The sequence below is a fragment of the Triturus cristatus genome, chromosome 4_1, assembly GCF_964204655.1.
Source record: "Triturus cristatus chromosome 4_1, aTriCri1.1, whole genome shotgun sequence".
Classification (NCBI taxonomy): domain Eukaryota; kingdom Metazoa; phylum Chordata; class Amphibia; order Caudata; family Salamandridae; genus Triturus; species Triturus cristatus.
Genome location: NC_140585.1, coordinates 369,197,240 through 369,219,434, shown reverse-complemented (window position 1 = coordinate 369,219,434; position 22,195 = coordinate 369,197,240). Strand labels below are relative to the sequence as shown.

At 43.8% G+C, this 22,195-nt stretch overlaps 1 protein-coding gene across 5 annotated transcripts in view; it reads left to right on the top strand.

The window, feature by feature from the left end:
* Nucleotides 1-22,195, top strand: part of PPARA (peroxisome proliferator activated receptor alpha) — a 264,838-nt gene that overhangs the window by 125,072 nt on the left and 117,571 nt on the right. For 4 of the 5 annotated variants that reach the window (XM_085652413.1, XM_085652414.1, XM_085652415.1 and 1 more), the window contains 2 exons: nt 7,501-7,740; nt 13,303-13,463. In XM_085652413.1, the coding sequence (XP_085508539.1) occupies nt 7,533-7,740; nt 13,303-13,463 (369 nt within the window). In that variant the 5' untranslated portion in view covers nt 7,501-7,532. The remainder of the gene's footprint in view (nt 1-7,500; nt 7,741-13,302; nt 13,464-22,195) is intronic. The other variant, XM_085652417.1, reaches the window with a different exon arrangement.

Genomic DNA, 22,195 nt, shown 5'->3' with positions numbered 1-22,195 from the left:
GGAGGTAGAGCAGATGAAAAGTGTCCATGGCAGGGATATCTTTAACAAATAAGAAATAAGTTCCTGGTCTGTAGTCTTCTTGCACGCCTCTGTTTGTCAAGATCCAGTACTTGGGAATTACATAGAGAGGGACATGTCTCTTCAGTTCACTACTAACACCAGAGTGTGTACAGACGGAGAAATCACCAGGTACCTATTGCATAAAATAGTGCAATTTAAATTAAAAAACATTTCCTTGCACTCACAGGTTGGGTGGCTGAGCCTTTTTGCTGGCACTTCAGGGGCCCATATAACATTTAAAAGTTAAGAGAAGCGCATAAAGACGCAAATCGCCGCTAAAAAAATAACCAACACGAAAAGAGGCTGGGGAGAGGATACATCAACATGAACAATGGGCGGGTGTGGTATATCGAAACACAAACAGGTGGGTGAGGGTGTTAAGAAACACGAACAACGTGCAGGTGGTGGGCGACAAAGAAACACAAGCCACGGGCAAGTGGTGAGGGATAAAGAGACGTGAACAACAATAAAGAAACACAAAAACAATAAGGGAACACAAGCAACATAAGAAACGCGAACAACTGGTGGATGAGAAGAGGGATAAAGAAAGGCAGACAACATAAACAGGACCTGAATCACAGTGCATTAAGTGGATGGACACTAATTAAGATGAATAAATCTGGGCTTAGTCCATGCTCAACAGAAGAAACAGGAAGTGACACCATGGCCCAATTAGGAGGCAGAAAAGGAAGGTAACAATTAACCCACCCAGTGGTAAGCAGTGGGCAGGCTGGAAACCCCTTATTGTACATAATAGTATCCCACAAGTGGGAGACCATTCACTAGTGCATGATACTTGGGCAGGCTCAATCTTAGAAAAGAATACCACAAAATCTGTTAATGCCCCATCTCTTGCAGTGCTCTGTCTGTCATATTGTGTACAGTATACAAGAATGGGAGTACCGCAGCATCACCTTACATTTTACGAAGTTTGATGCAAATGCAGGCGATGCATATTAATTAAACCGATATATGCCACCTATCTGAGCCTTCACAGTACTTTAGAACATTGAATGAGAATTTACACAGCTTACAACACAACTGGACAGTACCAGAATCAATGCAACAAAGTAAAAAAGGGGTTAAAACAAGAAGCGTGGTTAAATAAAAACAAGTAAATACATTTCAGCACTAAAATACAGTTCAATACACGAACCGCAGAGCTCTAACATCCCTTTATATCTTCGGCTTCCAACAAAGTTTTGAAATAGACCAAGGGCTTCATGTGATTTTGAATTCTTGTCAGACAAGTTATATCACAATACCAACGGTGGCTCCTCCGCAAAGGCGGAGGGGCTTCGCCCCATAGCTCTAAGAGCAGTGCAAAGGAAAAATAAAATTAAAATAATCAAACGTTATTATCATTTTATTTTAAGTTTGGCTGCAAGCTCCATATTAAGGTGGTTAAGGTTGGTGTCCTGTGACCCAGAGGGAGGAGGAGTGGCTGCTGCATTTTAAGTGCACATGACGGTTTGGCTGGCCATCTTTGGCTGGCCAAACTGTCATGCGCACTTTGCATGTTCTTCACCGGCTCTATGTTAGAGCCTGGGTGGAGAACATGCACAGTCTCCCAGTCCCTGCCTGAGCACTGAACCACAGCGCTCCGACCAATCATGACGAGGTGTAAGGCAGTATTGTGGATAGGGGAGTCTGGGAGCCTGGGTGCTTCCGGGAGGCAGGATACAGCGAGGACGGAGGAGAGGCGGGGGCTGGCGACCCACAGGTAAGTTCTTCTTTTACATTTTTTTCTAACCCCCCCACCACCGTCCCTTACCAGCCGCAACTCCACAATGCCGCATCTCAGTCTTTAAGCATAAAAAAGTACAACAATCTTTTACAATAAAGTGGTGTGGGTGTTTCCCATTTTGAAGCTCTGACTGGAATGGAAACGGGACAACTGGGATTTGGCGCCGCCATGTGATTAGCTTTCACACACCCGTGAAGTCAATATCACCACCCGAACAGCCGATGCTTAAAGTAGATGGACGATATTCAATAAAACCAGAAAATCTGAAAATCTTGGTGGTGTGGATGCTGATCTACTCACGATGAACGTGGCCTGTCGTTCTTTATTTTAAGGTTGGTGCCCAATGCCTTCCACCAGGTTCCCTGAAAGCGCTGTACAGGACATCTGGAATACATGTCAACAACTGCCCAAGTGCTTTAGGGCGACTTTGAGCCTGTGCGGATTTTGTGGCCTTCGGGTCCAAGCATGCTGGGACTTATACTTACACTTTACCCACTGTACGTGTGGCCTACATGCCCAAGTATGCTAATGTTGCTGGTTCAAAAGCCAGACACGCTGAAAGTCATACATCTGTTATTACCTTCAATACCTCTGGCTTTTTGTGAATGTAAAAATGTAAGCCTTACCCATGACTATGCAACTGAACACAATCTGCACACAGTACAAGCAAAATGGCCACATAAACTCATTGTGTGGCAGTGCAGTGTTTGACAGCAGGAAAGACTTCTGGATCCACACGCACCTCATGCTCACACTGAGCCATGTGGCAGTACTGGCCCTTGAGTTCCTGCTTTATGAAAATCCAATTTAGCCCGTGTCTTGAAACTCGTATATTGAAGCCATTATGCAAAGATCAAAGTTTACCGGATCTCGCTTAATCTTTCAACAACACCTTTGTTTAGGTGCTGCCCGCACAAAACCCAAGCTGTGTACTAATGTAATACGAAGAGGATGTGGCATAACGGTTAATGCTACCTACTGTGGCACTGGGGAACCAAATTCGAGTCTTGGCATTGGCTCAATACCTCCATGTCACGTTTGCTGTATATAAACTACAAAAGAAACGCAAACAACGTAAAAAAACAAGAATAACTGAAGGAAATAACAAGTAACTGGCGGGAGAGGACGGGATAAAGCAAGACGAATAAACAGCACCTGATTCACAGCGTGATTATAGGAGGTACACTAATGAAAATGAATAACTCTGTGCGCTTGGGCCATGCTACCCAGATAAAACAGGAAGTGATGCCAAGACACATGCTGACCAAGTAGGAGACCGTAAAGAGACTGACAAAGGTACCATTGAATGGGAAGCAATGGGCGGGTTGCAAGCCCCTGTACACAATAGTGTCACAAGAGCGTATGTGCTAGAGCATGCTGCTCACGCAGGCTCGAACCAAAAAAATAGGATGAAAGAGGAAATTCCTGACCCAGTGACTAAATGGTACTATAATGCACAGCATATGAATCCAGAAACTTCTTTAAGCTACAGGTAAGTAAGCAGTTTGATTATTTTTTCCAAACTACAGGCTCTAAGAAACTAATACAAACAAAGCATCATACTTGCCAATTCCACTCGCCTACAATCGCTGATCTTTAGATCCTTCCTGGATTTTTCAATTCGTTCATCACATTACACTCCACCATGGGCTTTCCTGAAAAGTAAACAATCAACCCTGCCAAGTTCCAGGACTTCTCCACCCAGAAGATAATATCCTCACCCTATATTGGGCTTATTGTATCTGCCAAAACTCCATTGTTCTGGGCTGAGTTTGAACCCTTCCTTCAAAAAGATTTGCTGAAAAGGATCAAAAACGTTAAACCATACCCTTACTTTAAAGACATCATTTCACTGAACCTCATAAAGGACAACTTTACCCTCTTTGTAGAACCCTGTTTAAACATCTTTAGTACATCACTCAAACAATGGACGTTCCTGGACTTACTGAAATAGAGTAAAATCATCCTCTTACTCAACAAACATAACCCTGATCCAAACCTTCCTTTCGCCTGTTGCAAACATTCCTTGATTATGCAAAGCGCTTGAAGAAATGTGTCTCTCTTCAACGTAATGTCTACATAAACAAAGCTGACATTACAGTACACCCGTCAGGATGCCCAGCTGGCCCAGTCATTGACACAACGCCAGTCTAAACCCTGCCCGATATCCACCGTATTGTAGATAGCGGTGACGCATGCCTCCTGGGTATTCTTGATCTTACTGCAGCCTTCAAGTCCATCGACCATGCTCAATTGATTTCCTAAATTATTTGGCATCAGTTTTGCTGGCCGAAAGTGGATTGAATCCTGCCTGTCAAATCACTCACTAAAAGTTGAATACAACCACAAAATATCAAAACCCCACACTAATATATGTGGGATTCATCAAGGTTACAACTTAGTTCCCCCTCTTGTTAACTTATACATGTAACTTTTATCTAATCTATTCAATGCCACTGAGTTATTTATTCACTAAAACGTGGATGATAGTCTAATTAAAACTCTGTTGTTAATGACATTTACACACTTCTGATTATCTGATTGAGGATGATTGAGAACTGCCTCACCCTAAATATGAAAAAATAAACAATCCATCCTTTTCTCCCCAAACTTTAAGAAATCTTTCACACCGGACTTAATCAATAATCTGAATCCATCTTAATTTTTCCTGGAGCTCTCCCCTATAGTTGTTTTTCTTTAAATTGCCCCAGACACAAATTTCACAAAAAATCTCCATGTCAACAAAATGGCCAAATCAGCTAACCTCTATGCCCATGTATTAAAGATTATACAACTCTTATCTCCACCTTCAACTCTCTATCTTGCTTCCTCGCTGAAACAGTAGGTCGGTGACCGAGAATTTGGAAGCAAAATTAATTTACTACTTCAACACTCTGCCTTCAAAACACCTTATCCTCAGCATCAGTCTGTCTCGGGCACCCTCATGCCTGTGGAATACAATTCCAGTGGACTAAAACCCTTCAATAATGTCTTTTTGTAAGCACCTGAAAACTCATCCCAGCAGACTAAATCAAACTAGATAAACCACCATTTGCTATGTACATCCTACCCCTGCAGTTCTGCTACTTAGTTGCTCTGGTATTGCTGAATGTCCAACATCATGTTTTTCTCCTTTTTAATTGATGTTTTCGTTCCACCATCCGATCACCCTGCTTTCGGGGCTACATCTCTCTTTTGATCCATCATCTGCACATCAATTCCTTAATCTCTCCTTCTTTATAATCATTACTATATAAACATTCTCAATGCAAAATGTTACCATGTTTATTCTGTTCTATGTAATCTTTACTCATTGTTGTTTTATGTAAAGCTCTCTTCTACCTGTCGATGCTCTCTGCTATATAAAAGTGACAGATAAATAAAATAACTAGTCTATGGGCTTTCAGACAATATCGTGAGTGCCACAACTTTGCTGCATGAGAGCAAAGGTGCATGAATTATCAGAGATTTCAAAGTGGAGGGTTCTGCACTCAACTTGAGCCACTTCATCTGCATTTGAGTGTACTGGGCTATCTAACAAGGACATCAGCAAGTACAAGAGAGAATATAATCTGTTGACGTAAGCAGTGCTTAATTAATACAAAACATAATAGGTGCCAGGGCCCTCGACTGCACCACACATTGCCTCTCCCAGGGCTGCCAGTGGCAGTACCAACACAACTACTCCCCATCACACTCCTACAGGTGTGACAAGTCCGCCTATTCCAGGCCCTCAAAGCTATAAGAATGGCATGGGTGACAATCAATAGCCATTTTTAGGTTTAAATGTTTTTATTGATTATCAGACAAAATGACATACATTGGGTCGCAAGTATACATTGCTATGATATAACTAAGAACCGGGTCTTTATCGTGCTCCATGTAATCCGCATGTGCATAGCTGAATAATCATTTGGTCGAACAAAACTTTTAAGTGTAAAGGAAACTCAAAAAACTCAATAGCCATTTTTAATGTATATGGAAAGAATAAACAACTGCTGTTGTGCTCATCTTTAAATTAGACAGACAGCGCCACCACGTCACAGACTGTTACAAGCCCTGTTGACAATTAAATACAGGTGCAGAGCACCAGAAACTACCAGATCAAATTAATCACTGAACATAAGGCTGTGATTAATGACGGGCAGTGACAGAACCCCTATCCCTGAGTTTCCACTAATAAGGGGGAATACTGTTGATTTTGGTACTTTTTGCACCAAAATCCTTATATCCCAATAATTAATGTGACTTTCTTCTTATAAGTTTCAACAGTTTTGACCTAGTGAAATGTGTCCATGGGAAACAGACTTTATTGCATCTGGTTCTTACTGGGTGTGATAAATTCTGCATCACTTGTAACTTCGATCAGAAACTCCTCAGGTTAGTCATCAAGGGGCCTTTGGAGCAACTAGGCGTTGAAAGGAGTGGTTTCATAAACAAATGCAATGGACTTCAGATAGCGTCAGGCTTCATAAACCTAATGATGCTGGAGGTAGTGGTTTCAGAAAACCAGGGCTTCAGACGAAATTGGAACTGGCTTGAGTGGTAAGCCAGGCATCTAAATTGGTGAAGGGTTGTTTGACATGGCCCCACACTTGTGTAGACAGTCTGTTTGGGGTACGGCTGGGATGATTGAAAGCATTGCTTCCATACTACCGACATACTGCTATCAGTAGTTGCATCCTTTGACCTTTCTCCCCAAGCTCTACTTGCTACTTATGGCTAGGTATTTGTGTTTAACAATTGGTTTGCAGGTATGTCCAACTTAAATGGCACATGGTCTTCAACCAGTTGGTATACATCTCCTGCCATTTCCCTGCCCTGTTTAGGTGCTCTGTATTCCTAGTACCAAAGGTTTGCAACTTCCTGCTGGCCAGCAGCAAGTCTCTGGTCACTGTCACTATGGCCACAAAGCATGTTTGGTTTTCCAGTGTCTTGTTATTGTAAAGGGGAAGGGTGTGCTTTACGTCTTAAGATTGCCTTTCTAGCCTTAGTTAGGAAGTCAAAAGTATTATAACGTTCATATGTTGGAGGTGCTTAATAGTGAGCATTAGAATTCATGTAGGTTTCTGCTGTGCTTTGGGCATAGGTTTTACATTTGTCATTCAGAGAGGAAACTGCTGTGCTGTGGTAGCCAGTTTAATATGATGGGCTCAGGGACAAAGATAAGGTTGGCAAAATGAGATCCAGACTGCTCTGTCTTTTTGTGTCAGTGAAGGAGTTTAGTTGGATCAAATTGTGTGGACCGTGAATTTTCTTTAAACTCTACTTGCATCATTCCACTGCACATTGAAGACTCTGGAATATACTGCTGTGAACATAATTGAGGTGGCTCCATAATAAACAGTTTTTTAAACTGATTTGCTGTGGGAAATGACTAATGGTTTGAAACCAGGTAGTGTGCCTGCTGGGTATCTAGGCTTTGTGGGGATAGCTTTCAGCAATGTAAGTAAGCATGTCATGTATAACCAATAATTATTAATATGAAAAGCATGGCATCCTCATTTTTCTGTAATCCATCCCTTGTCGAAAATGTAGTAGTTTTATGGAACTAACAGGTGAACAAAGCAGGTAACGATATTTCAGAACTATGAACACAAAGAAGGTCAAAGTTTATGATTTACTCTGTAATATGGATATGCACACATTAATTGTTGGTTTTAAAGTTTACTATTCTTCTCCTCCTGTGCCAGTCAAATGACCGTGTCAAACCCTCACCGCCAAGATGGCCGATGCAGACGGACTCTCCTGTCCCGTAAATACTTTGGAGGAGGATGATCTTGGTAGTCCTCTATCTGGTGAGATCCTACAGGATTTGGGAGACCTCTCTCAATCGATAGAAGATGACAGCTCTGGGGCATTCAGTGTTGCAGAATCCCAATGTTTGGGAAATGGCCCGGGGTCCAATGGATCTGCAATTACAGATTTTACAGGTAAAAGATGCCAGCTCTGCAAAACAAATGAAACATATCGTGTCATATCATATCAGATGCAAATAAATTGAGATTTTTTTGCTGAATATCAACATTTATTTACTAAAAGATCAGCAAAATAGGATTGTTTGTTGTTTTTTTTGTTTGTGTTTTAGAGTTTTATATAGCGCAAACAAGACCGGAGACATCGGGTATCAGAGCGCTTTACTAGAGTACCAGTTAATCTCTATTGAATATTTAAAATGTGAGAAATTTATGGAAGTCGTTTTTTGGTGTCACAACTCTATCATATCAATTAAATTGATGGGAAGAGGCTTGAAAGAATCACCTTCATTGGAATGTTGATGTACACAAAATTCATAGTCCAAGATGTTGCACACATTTAAGTGACAATAGTCCTTCTGGCTCCCGTGCCTTTCAAGGCACCCATGAATCTTTCTTTCTCCCTGAGGATGTTTTCTTTTTAACATTCTAGCCCTACTGGTCACTTTTCTTTTCTGCTGTCTTCTCCTTACCCAGCCATTTTGATACTTGTGATGTAGTGCAGATCTTTCATATCTTGTAGAAGTTACATTTATTTCTGTACTACCACGTGCATCTATGTAAGTATATAAGTTACAAAACACAAACCTATCTACAAAGCAACAAAGGTGGTTTTACAGTTCGATGCTCATAGGGAAGGTGTGGGCACTATAGTTACAGGCTGGGAAGGGACACAGAGGAAGGCATGCCATAAGGTATGGGGGTGGGACTACAGAAATACTGATTTGTGACACAACATATAAATTGTGGTACATCAGAATTTAGAATGTAGCAAAGCTGATTGCCTTGTTTTTCAGGCCATGGTGAATTTGAGATAAAGGCAAACTTTTATGAACATCCCTGAGACAAATTGGCTAAGAAACATTTATTTTTCCTGCTAATGATTCCCAGGTCTTCACCTTGAAATAGTTGTAACGGGAGTACAAAAGCAACTAGTTTTCACCAGATCTTATAAGCAAATGTATCCTTAGCACGTATTTCATATGCTAATATTACGTTATAATACATTATACGTTCACGTTTAGAACTCTGATATGCTTGGGATGAAAAAAGGACTCTTGCACCTATCCCCAGAAAGGTCGGCACATCTGTGACCTTAAGTGCCTCCCATAATACCAAAAGAAATGACTACCTGACTGCTGTAAAATCTAGACTGGCAGTCCGACAGCATAGAATAAAAAGCCTCTTTCAATAAGAGGAAACAACGGGTGGCTATTTGGTGATTTTTAATTCCAGTCCTATATAGGAGGGTTAGGTGTCCAAAAACATGTTTGTGAGAGTATGGATTTAAAATGGGTTTAGAGCTTAATGAGACATTGGCAAAGACTATGCACCACACTCTGCTGCAGTCCAGAGTAGCTTCTGCAGAATTTAGAAGGTCCTTGGGACTGAAGAAAGTAGCTAAACACAAGGGGTAGTCATGGGAAGAGAGGGTATTGATCAGACCTGCATATTAAGGTGCACATTTTGATGGAGTTAATGATCAACTCTGTGTAGAGGTTGCCCGATCCAAATGGGGACACACTCTACCTGAGAGCTACACTTTCAAATAAATCTGTGCCATAAGCCAAGTATGCTGAGGAGGAACCCAGTGTTGAAGCATGTCACCGATGTGGATGCGAGTTACTTTCCTATTTTAGCAAAAAAAAAACAATTGAGGTTCTGGAGAAAGGAGGTCCTGCACAAAAACATCGGTTCTCTCTATCTCGAAGGAGGCATACCCATCCTGTGTAGCTAATGGTATTTATTATTCTCCAGTAGCCATTTTCCGCCATAATGTGGTTGTGATAATATAAGTTTTGGTTCACTCTTTTTTTATAAAAAGGAACATTGAATAAGCATGCCTGCCTAGGTACATGAAATATCTTATCTGCTAAATAAAACTTTTCAAGCACCTGCACAAAAACTTCCCTTGGATTTTATAGATGAAAAGTGCATTTACAAACAGAAAATCTGCCAGCCTGGTTCATTTCTGTATACATAACCAAGAAGGTTTTGTGCCTTTCTGGGAGGGGCATCCTGCAGAAGTAGCTGAATATCAACTGGAGTGCAAATGGAGAAAAATTCAAGACTCTGCAGATAAAGATATCTTCAATCAGCCCTAAGACGTTACCACCAGCAGATAAGGAACACTTAAGCACAAAGCCCTTGCAGATCGCATCCACATCAGCACTAACAGCAGCAAGGACATTTTCATCATCAACAAAGATTTCTCTGTACCTCTTCCTGCATCCCGCAACAGCACCGCCTCATAAAACATTTGTAACAAACTATAAGAATTCTTCTGTACTAACCGACATATACAGCAACTTTGACCCACAAATTGGATCCCGTCACTGTCGCAACTCCACTTCCCATTGGCCGATGAACAAATCCTGATCTTGTGGCCCGCTGTCAGCAGTGGCAAAATCGCTGATTCCATGAAGACCCTCCACTCAAAGGATCTGACCATTTTGCGAACCATGTCTTCACCAAAGTACTCCTACCGATCAGCGAAACTCCAACTCCCATCCTCAATGTCTTCATCGACTCGACCACATTCCCAGAAACCTGGAAACATGCCACTGGCATGCCTCCACTCAAGAAACACCCACCCCATCCTCATGAGGCACCTGCATGAGACTGGCATCCAAGAATCTGCTCTCCACTGGATCTGCTCCTTCTTAACGGATAGACCACACACTATCAGCCTGTCACCTTACTCCTCGAAAGCCCACAAACTAATTTGTGAAGTGCCTCATGGTTCATCGCCCAGCCCCACCCTACTCAATGTATACATTATCCCTTTCACCAGCATAATTTGTGTACACAACATCAACTTTCTCTCCTATGCAGGCACCACAAAACTCTTCCTCCTAGATTAGACCCCCAACGCAATAAACAATTTCACCGCCTGCATGAGCAAAGTCACTAACTGGATACCTACCCTCTCAACACTTACAAGACAGAAGTAGTGGTCTGTGGCAAGAACACCTTACCATTGGACTCCAACCGGTGGCTGGCTGAACTCAGACCCACACCCAGAATCCAAGCTAGGAACCTAGGAATAATCATCATTAGTAAACTGGACATGACTGCACAAGTCAATGACGTCACTGCATCCTGCTGTCATAACCTAATGGTACTTAGGAAAAACTTCAAATGGCCCCTAAACAATACCCTAGTCACTAGTAAATTGGACTATGGGAACATCCTCTATGCCAGGATCACTAAGCAACTCACTAGAATACTACAAACAATCCAGAACTCGGCAGCCAGACTCATCCTCTACCTTCCACACAGAACTTGCATCATACCACACCTCAGGGAACTACACTGTCTCAAATGTGCGCAATTCAAACTCCTCACACACACATTCAAGGCAGTACACAACTCAGACCGCATTTACATGAAGCGTCACACCTCCAATCACCCAGACACCTCAGTTCCTCAGGACTCCTACTCGCACACATCCCACATATACACAGAACCAGATAACGAGGATTGGTGTTCTCTTACATTGCTCCTAAAGCGTGAAATGACCTCCCACTCCCTATCAGACCTGCCTTTTCAATAAACCAACCTACCTTAGTCCGTGCTAAGCACACACATCTGCTTAGCGCCATGATACCCGCGCGGGTGATAGTGCACTTCACAAATACACATAATATAAAATAACATAACAAATTATCGTACACCTTTCTTAGGATTTAAATACGGTTGTAGGTACTTGAACGTTCCGCACTTTCCCTCACCTCTATGAATGTGTGCAATTCACTCCTGTCAAAACAAGAATTAGGTGCCTTCCCATGGCAGGAATAAATCCATGTTCATTGTGAGTGCAGGGTGAAGATTTCTTCACAGGAACGTTTATTTTCTGCATAGTGATAAACAAAAATAACATTTGGAAATGAAATGTTGCTTTTCAAGGGAATTGTGAATACCTACATTTTATTCAGGCAAGTACTCCTACAAATTCATCTTGTGTAGATTTCCTGGGATCTTTGGTAAACCTCATGGGACCCGATAGGGTAAAATTTAGGGTTTCCTCCTCCACCATTTGATATCTATAGTCGCTAAGTGGATTGAAAACTTATGGTGTTCCTTTATTTCTCAATGTGTTTATTTTTAACAGAAACTCAAATTGGTGTGCTTATTTATAATTATTTGATTGTGTTATAAACGTTTGCTTGTAGTGTGTAATGGCCTGAGTAAAATGAAAGATAACGAGTTACATAGGTGACCTTGAAGGATGGCCTACAATATTTGGATACATGACTCCATAAAATGTGTCATTGCTATTCAAGAAATCAGTTGTTACTTACCTCTCCCTTATGATCTCCATTACTTTTATGTTAGTCCAACTTGTATATTTTGGTAGTGTGGTTTTACAACTAATATTGAGTGGACCTATTATCGAGATCTTTTAAAGAATATCTGTGCCCAGATGTATGTATATACACAATTATGTTCAAGGGAGAATAAAAAAAATAAAAAGCTCTCTGACTTGATTTACACGTACTCAAATGAATGTGAACTATAAGTTGTCACTGACATTTAAAACAAGCTATGAATCCCATTTGTATGGGTACTTGGCAGTTGAGTTGAATTAATGATTTCTGTGACGTGGTTTAATTAACTGCACCCCTCTAGCTCACACCTAGTTTGGTTTTTAAATATGTGGACATGCCATGAAATCAGAAGAATAAAGAGTTCTGGTTTTAAGCAATCTTTAACCAGTCTTTTAATGTGCTTGTCCTTTAGAAGGCTGGAATTTAATTCTGTAATCAGCCAAAAATGTTAAATGTCTTAAGAATTCAAATCAAGACTCTTCGCATCTTCTACAGAGCCCTAAATACCTACACAAGTTACTTGAAAAATATTTTGACCTGTAGAATTGGTTGGTCACTAACCATCAAAGATATCTTCTAAAGAAAGATCATGTCTTTGTGATGCAGTGAAATGGCTGAGCGGCAGGAATCCCAGATCCCACCTCCCTCTTCTCCTTCCCTCTTCTCCTGCCTCCAGCACTCCTCTTTTCTCCAGTGACCCCCTCCCCCACCCCCCGTCCTCGCAAACAAATCATAAATATTTTGATGCAGATACCTCACTAAAGCTGAAAAGCACCAGATTTTGTGTCCTGAATGAAGTCTTAAGAAATAGCCTAATATGATCAAGACATGCGCTTCTTTCTTTTAGCAGTGTAGTAATTATTTGTTTTTAGCCGTTTTCAGTGCATTTTAATAGCTGCATTTGATGAATTGGAGTTCTTTAAATTTCACCCAGTCCATAAAACGTAGAAAATGTGCCGAGCATGTTCTTCCTCTAAAAATGGACTCCTTTAGGAGATATCAATTTAGCAATGTCTCTTCTTGGACAGTATTTGGGCTTCTATGTTGTTAAACACAGTAACAGTGCACCTAAAGTAGTTATACAAATGAGCCATCGAAAGGAGAGTCGTTAAATTGTTGGTTGGGGGGGTTAAGCTATTTCATGTTATGTTGCTTCGCTTTTAATGCTCTTTTATTTGTATTTTTTTAGACACCATTTCACCCGCATCAAGTCCTTCCTCCATTACCTTCCCGGCAGCTCCAGGTAGCTTAGATGAAACGCCCAGTGGAGCATTAAGCATTGAATGTAAAGTGTGTGGTGATAAAGCGTCGGGCTACCATTATGGAGTTCATGCTTGCGAAGGCTGTAAGGTAATGTGTGAATTCCCCAGCCCACAAGCCAGACCCTTTTTTTAGTCACAAAGATGCTGTAAAGTGTGTTTGCAGATTGTACAGCACGAAATGACCCTTTTCATATATCTGAATACTAGATCTTTCATACGTTCTTAGGTCTTTTGAGGGCAGATTATCTAGCAGATTATCTAGCAATCTTTGAACAATATTGACAAATTGGTGGAAGGCAAAATCGAGCCCAGTAACGTGCCACTTAACTTATACTTGCAAAAAGATGGGCCAATGGGGGACGATGATTTCTAGTAACACTAACAATGATTAGCAGATAAACATGCCATCTAGCAATGGGTAAATAACAGGTCAAAATGCCTAAAAGGGATTTTATTTCAAGCAAATTCTCTAATTATTGGTTTTAAAAACTTACTTTACGGGTGAGTTTAATAAAAACACCAACCCAAATATCAATTAACTGAACCAATCATTAGATATATAAAGCACACACACAGGAATATCTTTTTGTGAAATAAACACAAATGTTTTTATATGCAAATCCGATTAAAAAGGAGTACAAATGAACAATTGATTCAGCAATAAATCATGAAAAAGGAAAACCTAAGTCTTATCCACATTTCACGAAAAAACATCTATTCCAATAAAATCAACAGAGACATATCTCATAATGAGAAAAATACTCAACTGAAAATAATGAATATTGCGGAAATAGATGATGGAGTCGACGTATCGGTCTTGGATGGCATCAATCCGTCAGACCATCTTCAGGACAGTAGGTATTGCATAAAAAGACCCTTTATTGATTACGATTAACACAAATTGCTAACGTCAGTCCACACGCAAGGAAACAAACCACATGTTTCCTTGCGTGATTCAGTTAGTTGATATTTGGGTTGGTGTTTTTATTAAACTCACCCGTAAAGTAAGTTTTTAAAACCAATAATTAGAGAATTTGCTTGATATAAAATCCCTTGTAGGCATTTTGACCTGTTATTTAGTCTGCCCAAGCCCTCAAGGGTATATTGGGTATTTTTCCCTACGGTTACATCTAGCAATGGGGGCACATCAAAGACTGAACAACTCAGCGAGAGACTTCAACTTCGCTTGATCATTTGAAGAAGATTATTGCCATGTTTGCTATTATATTCATCATAAATAAATGTTAAAATTGATTTGTTCCACAAGAGCAGGCAAAATGCAGGCCAAATGTAAATAAACTGCTGCCAGTTGCACTTCAGCACGTTTTTTATCTGTACTTTCTTTAAAAAATGGTTGCTCTTGGTTCAGTGGCTTCAGGGTTAGGGCTAGGGTTTTAATTATGGCCTTCAAGAGCCTCAAACAGGCATAGGTCCCATGAGAGGCACTTATTACCCACTATCCTAGAGGAGATCCCATTTCTTCAGATTTCGTTCCCCTGATAGAAGCTAGAAAATAGCCCTAATACATCCTTACGGGAAACATCCTTTACAGCGTGGTCTTTACCATGCAATAGCTTTACCATGCAATGTCTTTACCACACATATGCCTTTACCACACAATCCTTTTAGCCAAAAATCGTAAGTACTTATCACTTAAGTGTCTGTATATTTTTATATACATATTACCTTCTGGCGGTCGCCGCTAGGTAGTTCTAGTTAGGACCATGTTTCCTTTGGAAAAGCATTTTTTGACTTGCCGATATCTTTGGCGGCGGTTGATAAATCTTCAGAAACTTTTCCCAAAAAAGTGCGCCAGTGATTCTTTTTGCACAGGAAAGGTTTTGGGGCAATCTGTCAAGCGGGGATCAAAAAAAGTGTTTTTCCCATGTTAATATCCATGGAGATTTTAAACGTGACTACAGCCCGAACCTTCAGACGGAATTACACCAGATTTGGCAGAATGGTAGCTCTAGGTCCAGAAAAACACATAATTGTTATATTGTGTAACGAAATTCGGTATAAGTTTTTGAGTTATTCGAAGAAATCCAAATTTGTATATAAAGGGACGCGGATCCTCTGAGGATTCGACAGTTCCTGTGCTGAAATCTGATTGGTTACCAACACTTCAACCAGGAAGTGTTGGCAGCCATCCTGGATACTGTTTGAGCCGAGTCCACACCAAAAAAGTAAAAACAAAAAAAAAGAAGAGGGGGCAGGGTAGGAATACTTTGATCCCCCAGCTCTGATCATGGGAGACCCCGCCAGAGCAAAAACGCATTAAAAAAATCTTTTGCCACAGAGGCGCGATGGAGCTGCGAATTCCCTGCAAAAATTAGGAAACAAACCAAGATCGTTCTCCTGTCGGTTGGGCCAAGTCCTGGGGAATTGTTTTAAAAAAAAGGCTTGTTGAGCCTCAAGGACCACCACCTCCCCTGGGTTTTGTTTTAAATAATGGAGGGGGGGCACACGGACCACCACATCCCCGGGGCACTAAAATAAATTGTCTGGGGCCGCACAGCCCCCCTAGACCCCCGGGACCACCACCTCCCTGGGGCCGGCCCTTGCTCAGAGCCCCCTTATGACACTGGGGACCGCCACCCCCCAGGGCTGGCTCCTGCTATGACCCGGGGTGCCCACCCCTGGGACATAGTTGTTTGTTTTTGCTTGGCAGAAGCTGACCACTCTTGCCCCGCAAAAGCAAACACTACGGTTCCAGCAGACAAGAGCTGCCAAAATGTTCCTACCAACTGGAAGTAGGGGTTTCCTCTCATTCCCTGCATGCGGGCATGGAAAGAGATTAAACTATTGCTTCTGCATGCAGGGAGCTGCATTTCCAGCACCTCCCTACATGTTGCAGCAATGCCAGCTCCCACAAGAGGCAGGAAGCCAGCTGGGATCGCAGGGGCTTTGAGGCTCCCCCGTGGTCCCTATCGTGCAGACTGGGTCCGCTGGTTGGGACCAGGGCACCCAGAGGCACATGGCCGGGCCCTGGGGGACAGGATCTTTTGAAATAGGCCCGGGTAGGGGTGGGCACGCAGCCCACGTCCCTTATCAAATTTCGGCTATGCCCCAGGGATGGGGTCCCTGGGGCCGAAATTGGCCCGGGGAGGGGGACTGTGCAGCCATCTCTCCTTTAGAAAATACATATGTTAAGCCCAGACTCTGGGGGGTGGGGTACCCACTGCCAAAATCAGCCAATGCAGGGTGTCCGCACGGCCGTTCGGTCCTCCTGCCCCATTTTAGAGGGAAAACAAAGGGAGAAAAACGAGCAGAAAAGTCAATGCAGAGGGCAGAAAAAGCAGAGGGCAGGAAGGGCAAAACAGAGCATAAGAGGGGAAAACAGAGAGCACTCATTCACTCACATACACACCTAGAGACTCACACACCCACTCACAAACCCACTCAGAGACTCATGCACAACTCACAGACCCACTCAGACACTCGCGCACCCACTCACAGACACACTCCGAAACTCACTCACAGACCTACCCAGACCCTTCTGTGGATGATGTCATTTGAGATGTCATCATTGATGTCACTGACTATGTCATGAATGACGTAATATGTGAGGTTGTAAGCAGTGCATGGCATGGGTGCTTTAGGGCTTAGAGGTGAGTACGGGTTTCTGGTGATAAGGGTTTTTTTAGGGATGGGTGAAGGGTATTGGGTGGTAAGGGTGTTTTTAGGGATTGGGGGTAGTGAGTTTAGGGGTTCAACAGGTTTCCACTTCTCCCTCAGTATGTGGCCTCGTGTGACTGGTGCGAAAAAAGCCCATATTCACAATTCAAACAGCAGTGTGTTTCCACTCCTCAAACACATAAACATGGGCCTGTGTGCCTGTTGCAGGTGGTTTATTTGGCTACAGCCACGATGCCCAACACATTTCAGAGATTGTCTCCAAAGGGAAAAGGTCAAAGGCAACCAAAGGCAACTTCCTTGGAATAGAGGTACTCGTCCCCTGCAGCCTTCAGGCAAATCGCACTCCCGAATCCAAGGAATCACTGGCCACCGTGCCGCCGAGGGATCACCCAAAAGTAAATGGTGTAGTGCATTATGGGAAACGCAGTCCTGACCTCCAGCAGGTTTCAGGCGGCTACTGTTTTCCCTGGACTCTAGCATGTTGAAGTAACCAAAAGCTGTGTTTGTTACTACCATGGCTTGTTGGTGACCAGTTGGACTACCACTATCTTGGTTCGACACTGTACCTCGACGGATCGCCACAGCACCTTCAATCCCGACACCTCAGTGACCGCGTTGTGGAGTTTTTGCATTGCTTTCATCACCAGCACTGTCAAAGCAGCAAACCCAGTACCCCCGGCTTCCTCGTTCAGCACCTGGGACAACCAGGACTACTCTGCACCCGGGCCCCACGAGCCAGGTAACATTCAACTGACTGTCAGAGGCTAATCCTGGGACCTGCATCACCTTACCCCCCAGTGGTTTCCTCTGGACTTGACGTCCAAGTGAATGAGTGTCACTAGTGTGTTTTCCCATTCACTGCAAAATTATTATTTTGCAAGAGTTAAATGCACCGATTTATTTTTCAGTTAAAAATCCATAACTCTGATTATAGTCATCCAATTTTCTTCATTTTGATGTCTAAAATTATTTTAAAATCTGCTCTATTGTTAGAAATTTGTATCTGATTTCTTTTGCATCGTGTTAATTACTTATAGTCTGTGTTGGTCTTCTGAAATACTTAACACGTTTTCCTATAGTTTAGCCTGACTGCTCTGTGCCACACTACCAGGACTGAGCAACGGATTTATTGGTCTGAATACAAAGGACCTATTTGGAGTAACATGACTGTATTACATAGTAAAGCCTAACCAGCCTCACCACAAAATACCCTGCTTTCCGACAAAGGTGTCATTAGTTTTGATTGCTCATAAAATTCAGAAAGAAACTAATAAACAAAATAAAGAAATAGTGGATACTAGTGGGGAAAAATCTGTATTAATAATACAATAATAATATGCCATTATTTTCCTCACTCTTTCGTGTGCAGAGATGCATCTTATTTATAGCAGGCCTGGGCGTAGTTCGCGGCATTTTGCTATGCGGAACTCCGGGAAGTTACAAAAAAACTCTGCAAAGTTCCATGAGTGGTGGAGTGCAGTGCAAACTGCAGTTTGTGCTGGTATTCCTGCCACTCGAGTAGAAAATCTACCCAAACGGCTGCTCGCGCTCACGAACTTACCGTTCATAATCGCAAACTTCCCCTTCGTGATCGCGAGCGGGGAAAAACTCTGCTGCACATTGCGAAGCGGCATTTTCTGCACTCCGCAAGCTCCGTGAAGTGCAGAAAACTCCGCATACTCCACGAACGGAGCGAAGTTCACCGCCCAGGCCTAATTTATAGTTTGTGAAAAAGTCTATGATGACTCAATGCCAGGAATTGAGTTGTGAGTTTGCAAGGTTTTTACTCTCTATACCCACCGCCTATCACAATAAAAATCAGTAGAAATTGGGAGTTAATTAAAACTATGCATGTTTGACATGAACCCAGAATCTGAGTTTAGGAACGGGTTATTAGTATCACTCTGATTTCTGGATGCCCCAAAATGGCAGGTCATTCTGAGGAAGCATTTTTTTTAAACAGTGCTTTTTGTGGAAAGTGACTTGCGCAAGGAGGGCAACAATATAGAGAGATTCAATAGGAAATTGTCAATTACTTACCATCATATGTTCCCACACTTCTTCCATGTAAAACAATACTTTACAAGGGTGCATAGACATATCACAGAAAGGAAAAGTCAACTGTGGAAAATGCAAGAAAGACGTTCTGAATTAGGCAAATGTGGTTTTTTTTGGACCTGGGTTGGCTGGCACTCATAGAATCTTATCAACTCCAAACACATCTTAAAACTAGACACTGAGGTAATCTAAGGTGGAGTGACTTGCATGGATCCTACCAATTTTTCTTGCTCCTAATGCCCTGCAAACATCAAACTTTGGTTCGAAAAACAGAATTTCTTCACATTTCAGTGTCTGATAATTTCCATATTTTATAACTAAAAGCAAAAGTCACACCACCCAGCATTCCCATACTACTTCCAATAAAAACAATGCATGTCATTTGTAACGGACAGGAATTGGCCAAAACTGTAACATTGTGAAGTAAATGTATTTTAAGTGTGATCTTTACATGGACAAACTTTGGGTTATTTTTTTTTTTTTTTTTTTTGAAACCGTTTATTACAAATCTCAAGAATATTCAAGTATGGGCCCACAACCTTCCGGCCGGCCGCTAGGAATGGCAGAAACATATGGCATACGTTCATAGAACACTTGGCGTTACAAAGGAGCATAAGCAGGAGTCATCAACATCATGGGCCACAGCCATAATACGTCACAGTACGGTTTCATTTTATACAAACAACAAGAAAACAACACCCACAAGGCTACCCTACAGTAGAAAGTAGCAGCACGTGCTCCCCAATGGGGAACCCCAACTATCAGAGGAGTCCAAGGAGGGGAAGGGAAACAGAGCGAGGACTGGGGGAACCCTGTGCCCGGGGCTAGGGGAAGGGGTCAGCTAAGGGGACAGGGCTGGTGAGGCAGCGGGCAGCAATGGTGGCGCGCAAATACTCCCACGGTAGGCGTTCCAGGGGCCCCACACTTTCACCCATGTCCCAGGCTTACCCCTCGCCACATACACCACCTTTTCTCGAAACATGCACCAGTCCATGTGCTCTTTCCAGGCCGACACCGTCGGGGGGTTCTGGGATCCCCACAGTTGCGCAATGTCACGCTTAGCAATCATATATCCCAGAGTCACCCACCACGTTTGCGGAGCCGAGTAGTCAGTTGGTTCCCACACATTCAACAGGCATCTCCTCGCTTCCGGCAGCAGCGCAACACGCGTAACCACTCGCAGGACCTCGTGCACACCGCGCCAGAATCGCTCCACCTTCGGGCATTCCCATAAGATATGCAGAAAGGTCGCCACGGCACCACAATCACGCTTACACAATCCATCCACAGTATAGCCCATGCGCTGAAGCCTTGGCCCCGTCATGTAGACCCGGTGGAGTATCTTGAGCTGGACGAAGCGAAGGCGAGCCGGTATAGCCACCTCCTTCGGAGAGGCCACCGCGGAGATCCAGTCCTCATCGTCCAATTCCAGACCGTCGGCAACCCAAGCCTCGCGAAGGCCAATCAGCAAGCCCGATCGATCATTAATCAGTTTTTTATAAATAAGGGAGATCGTACTGTCTGGGACGTGGCCATCTAGCACTCTATCCTCCAGGGGGGAAGACTCCGGGATGGAGGCGACATCTGGGAAGACGGAGCCCAGTGCATGACGGATCTGCAGGTATCGAAAGTATTCACTGCCCTGCAACTGAAACTCCGTCTGCAGCATCTCGAATGTTTTAAATCCTCCCCTCGACCAGAGATCCCCCACTTTACTGATGCCTATCATGTCCCATTTCGCGAAGCCCTTCGAGGTCCAGAGAGAGCCCAACTTCTCAGACGCATACAGCGGTGACGCCCGGGTCAAACGGTCCTTCCACCCCATAGCTGCATTAGCCGCATGCCATACTCTGACCATGACACGCGTAGGTCCCGTCAAGCGAGCGTCGGGCGCGCCAGAGTAGAGCGCTCGATTGTAGTCGCCACCGGGCAGTAGCATCTTGTCCATCTCAAACGCCGGGTTCAAGGCGGGCCCGTAGAGGCCATAGTTAATTGCAGCTAGCTGGGAGGCCCAGTAATACCGTTTAATGTCCGGGAGGGCAATCCCCCCGTCATACCATGGGAGCGTCAACTTCGCCAGGGCAATGCGCGGCCTCCCGTCCCAGAACAGGCGGCGCTGTAAACTCTCCACCTCACTGAAGTAGCGCGCCGGGACTGGGTCCATAGTGTTCTGGAGAGCGTATAAGAAACGTGGCAACGACATCATCTTAAACAACGCCGCCCGGCCGAGCGGCGAAAGCGGCAGACGCCGCCAGCGCACGACGTCCTCCTTCAAGCGCTGGAGAGGGGGAAGCAAGTTCCGCTCGTAGCGAGCCTCTGGGTCCAGAGTAATGTAGACACCCAGGTATCGAAACCCCTGAGAGGCAATCTGAATCGGACAACCCCGCGGAAGGACAGGAGCCTCCCCAGAGAGCACATACACGCATGATTTAGCCCAGTTGATGACAAGGCCTGAGTTCCGGCCGAATGAACGTAAAACATCAACCAGGACTATGAGTGACTTACGTGGGGAGGCTAGGTACAAAAGGATGTCGTCAGCGTATAGGGACACACGGTCCTCATATTCGGGGGTCCAACGGAGTCCACGGATGGAGGGGTGCCACCGCAGCCACTCCGCCAGGGGCTCCAAGGCCAGCGCAAACAGGAGCGGCGACAAGGGGCAGCCCTGTCGCGTGCCCCGGCCCAGCTCGAATGGGGCCGAAACTCTTCCATTCACCACCACCTGCGCCAATGGGCCCGAATACAACAATTTGACCCAACTGATGAAGCCCGGGCCGAATCCAAACTTCGCCAGCATCGCCCAAATGTATGGCCACTCAAGCGTGTCAAACGCCATAGTGGCGTCTAAGGACGCCAAAATGGCCGGCTCCCGCACGAATGGGACACGTGCGAGCACCCCGTGCAAGCGCCGCAGATTAAGGGCTGTATTGCGATGGGGGATAAAGCCGGACTGGTCTTGGTGAACCAGGTCGCCCACCACGCCGACCAGCCGATTGGCCAGCACCTTGGCGAGAATTTTGGGCTCCGCATTCAAAAGCGAGATAGGCCGATAGGATGTGACCCGGTCCCGAGGCCTCCCCTCCTTGTGGATCACCACGATAGTAGCCAGACGCTGGTCCGGCG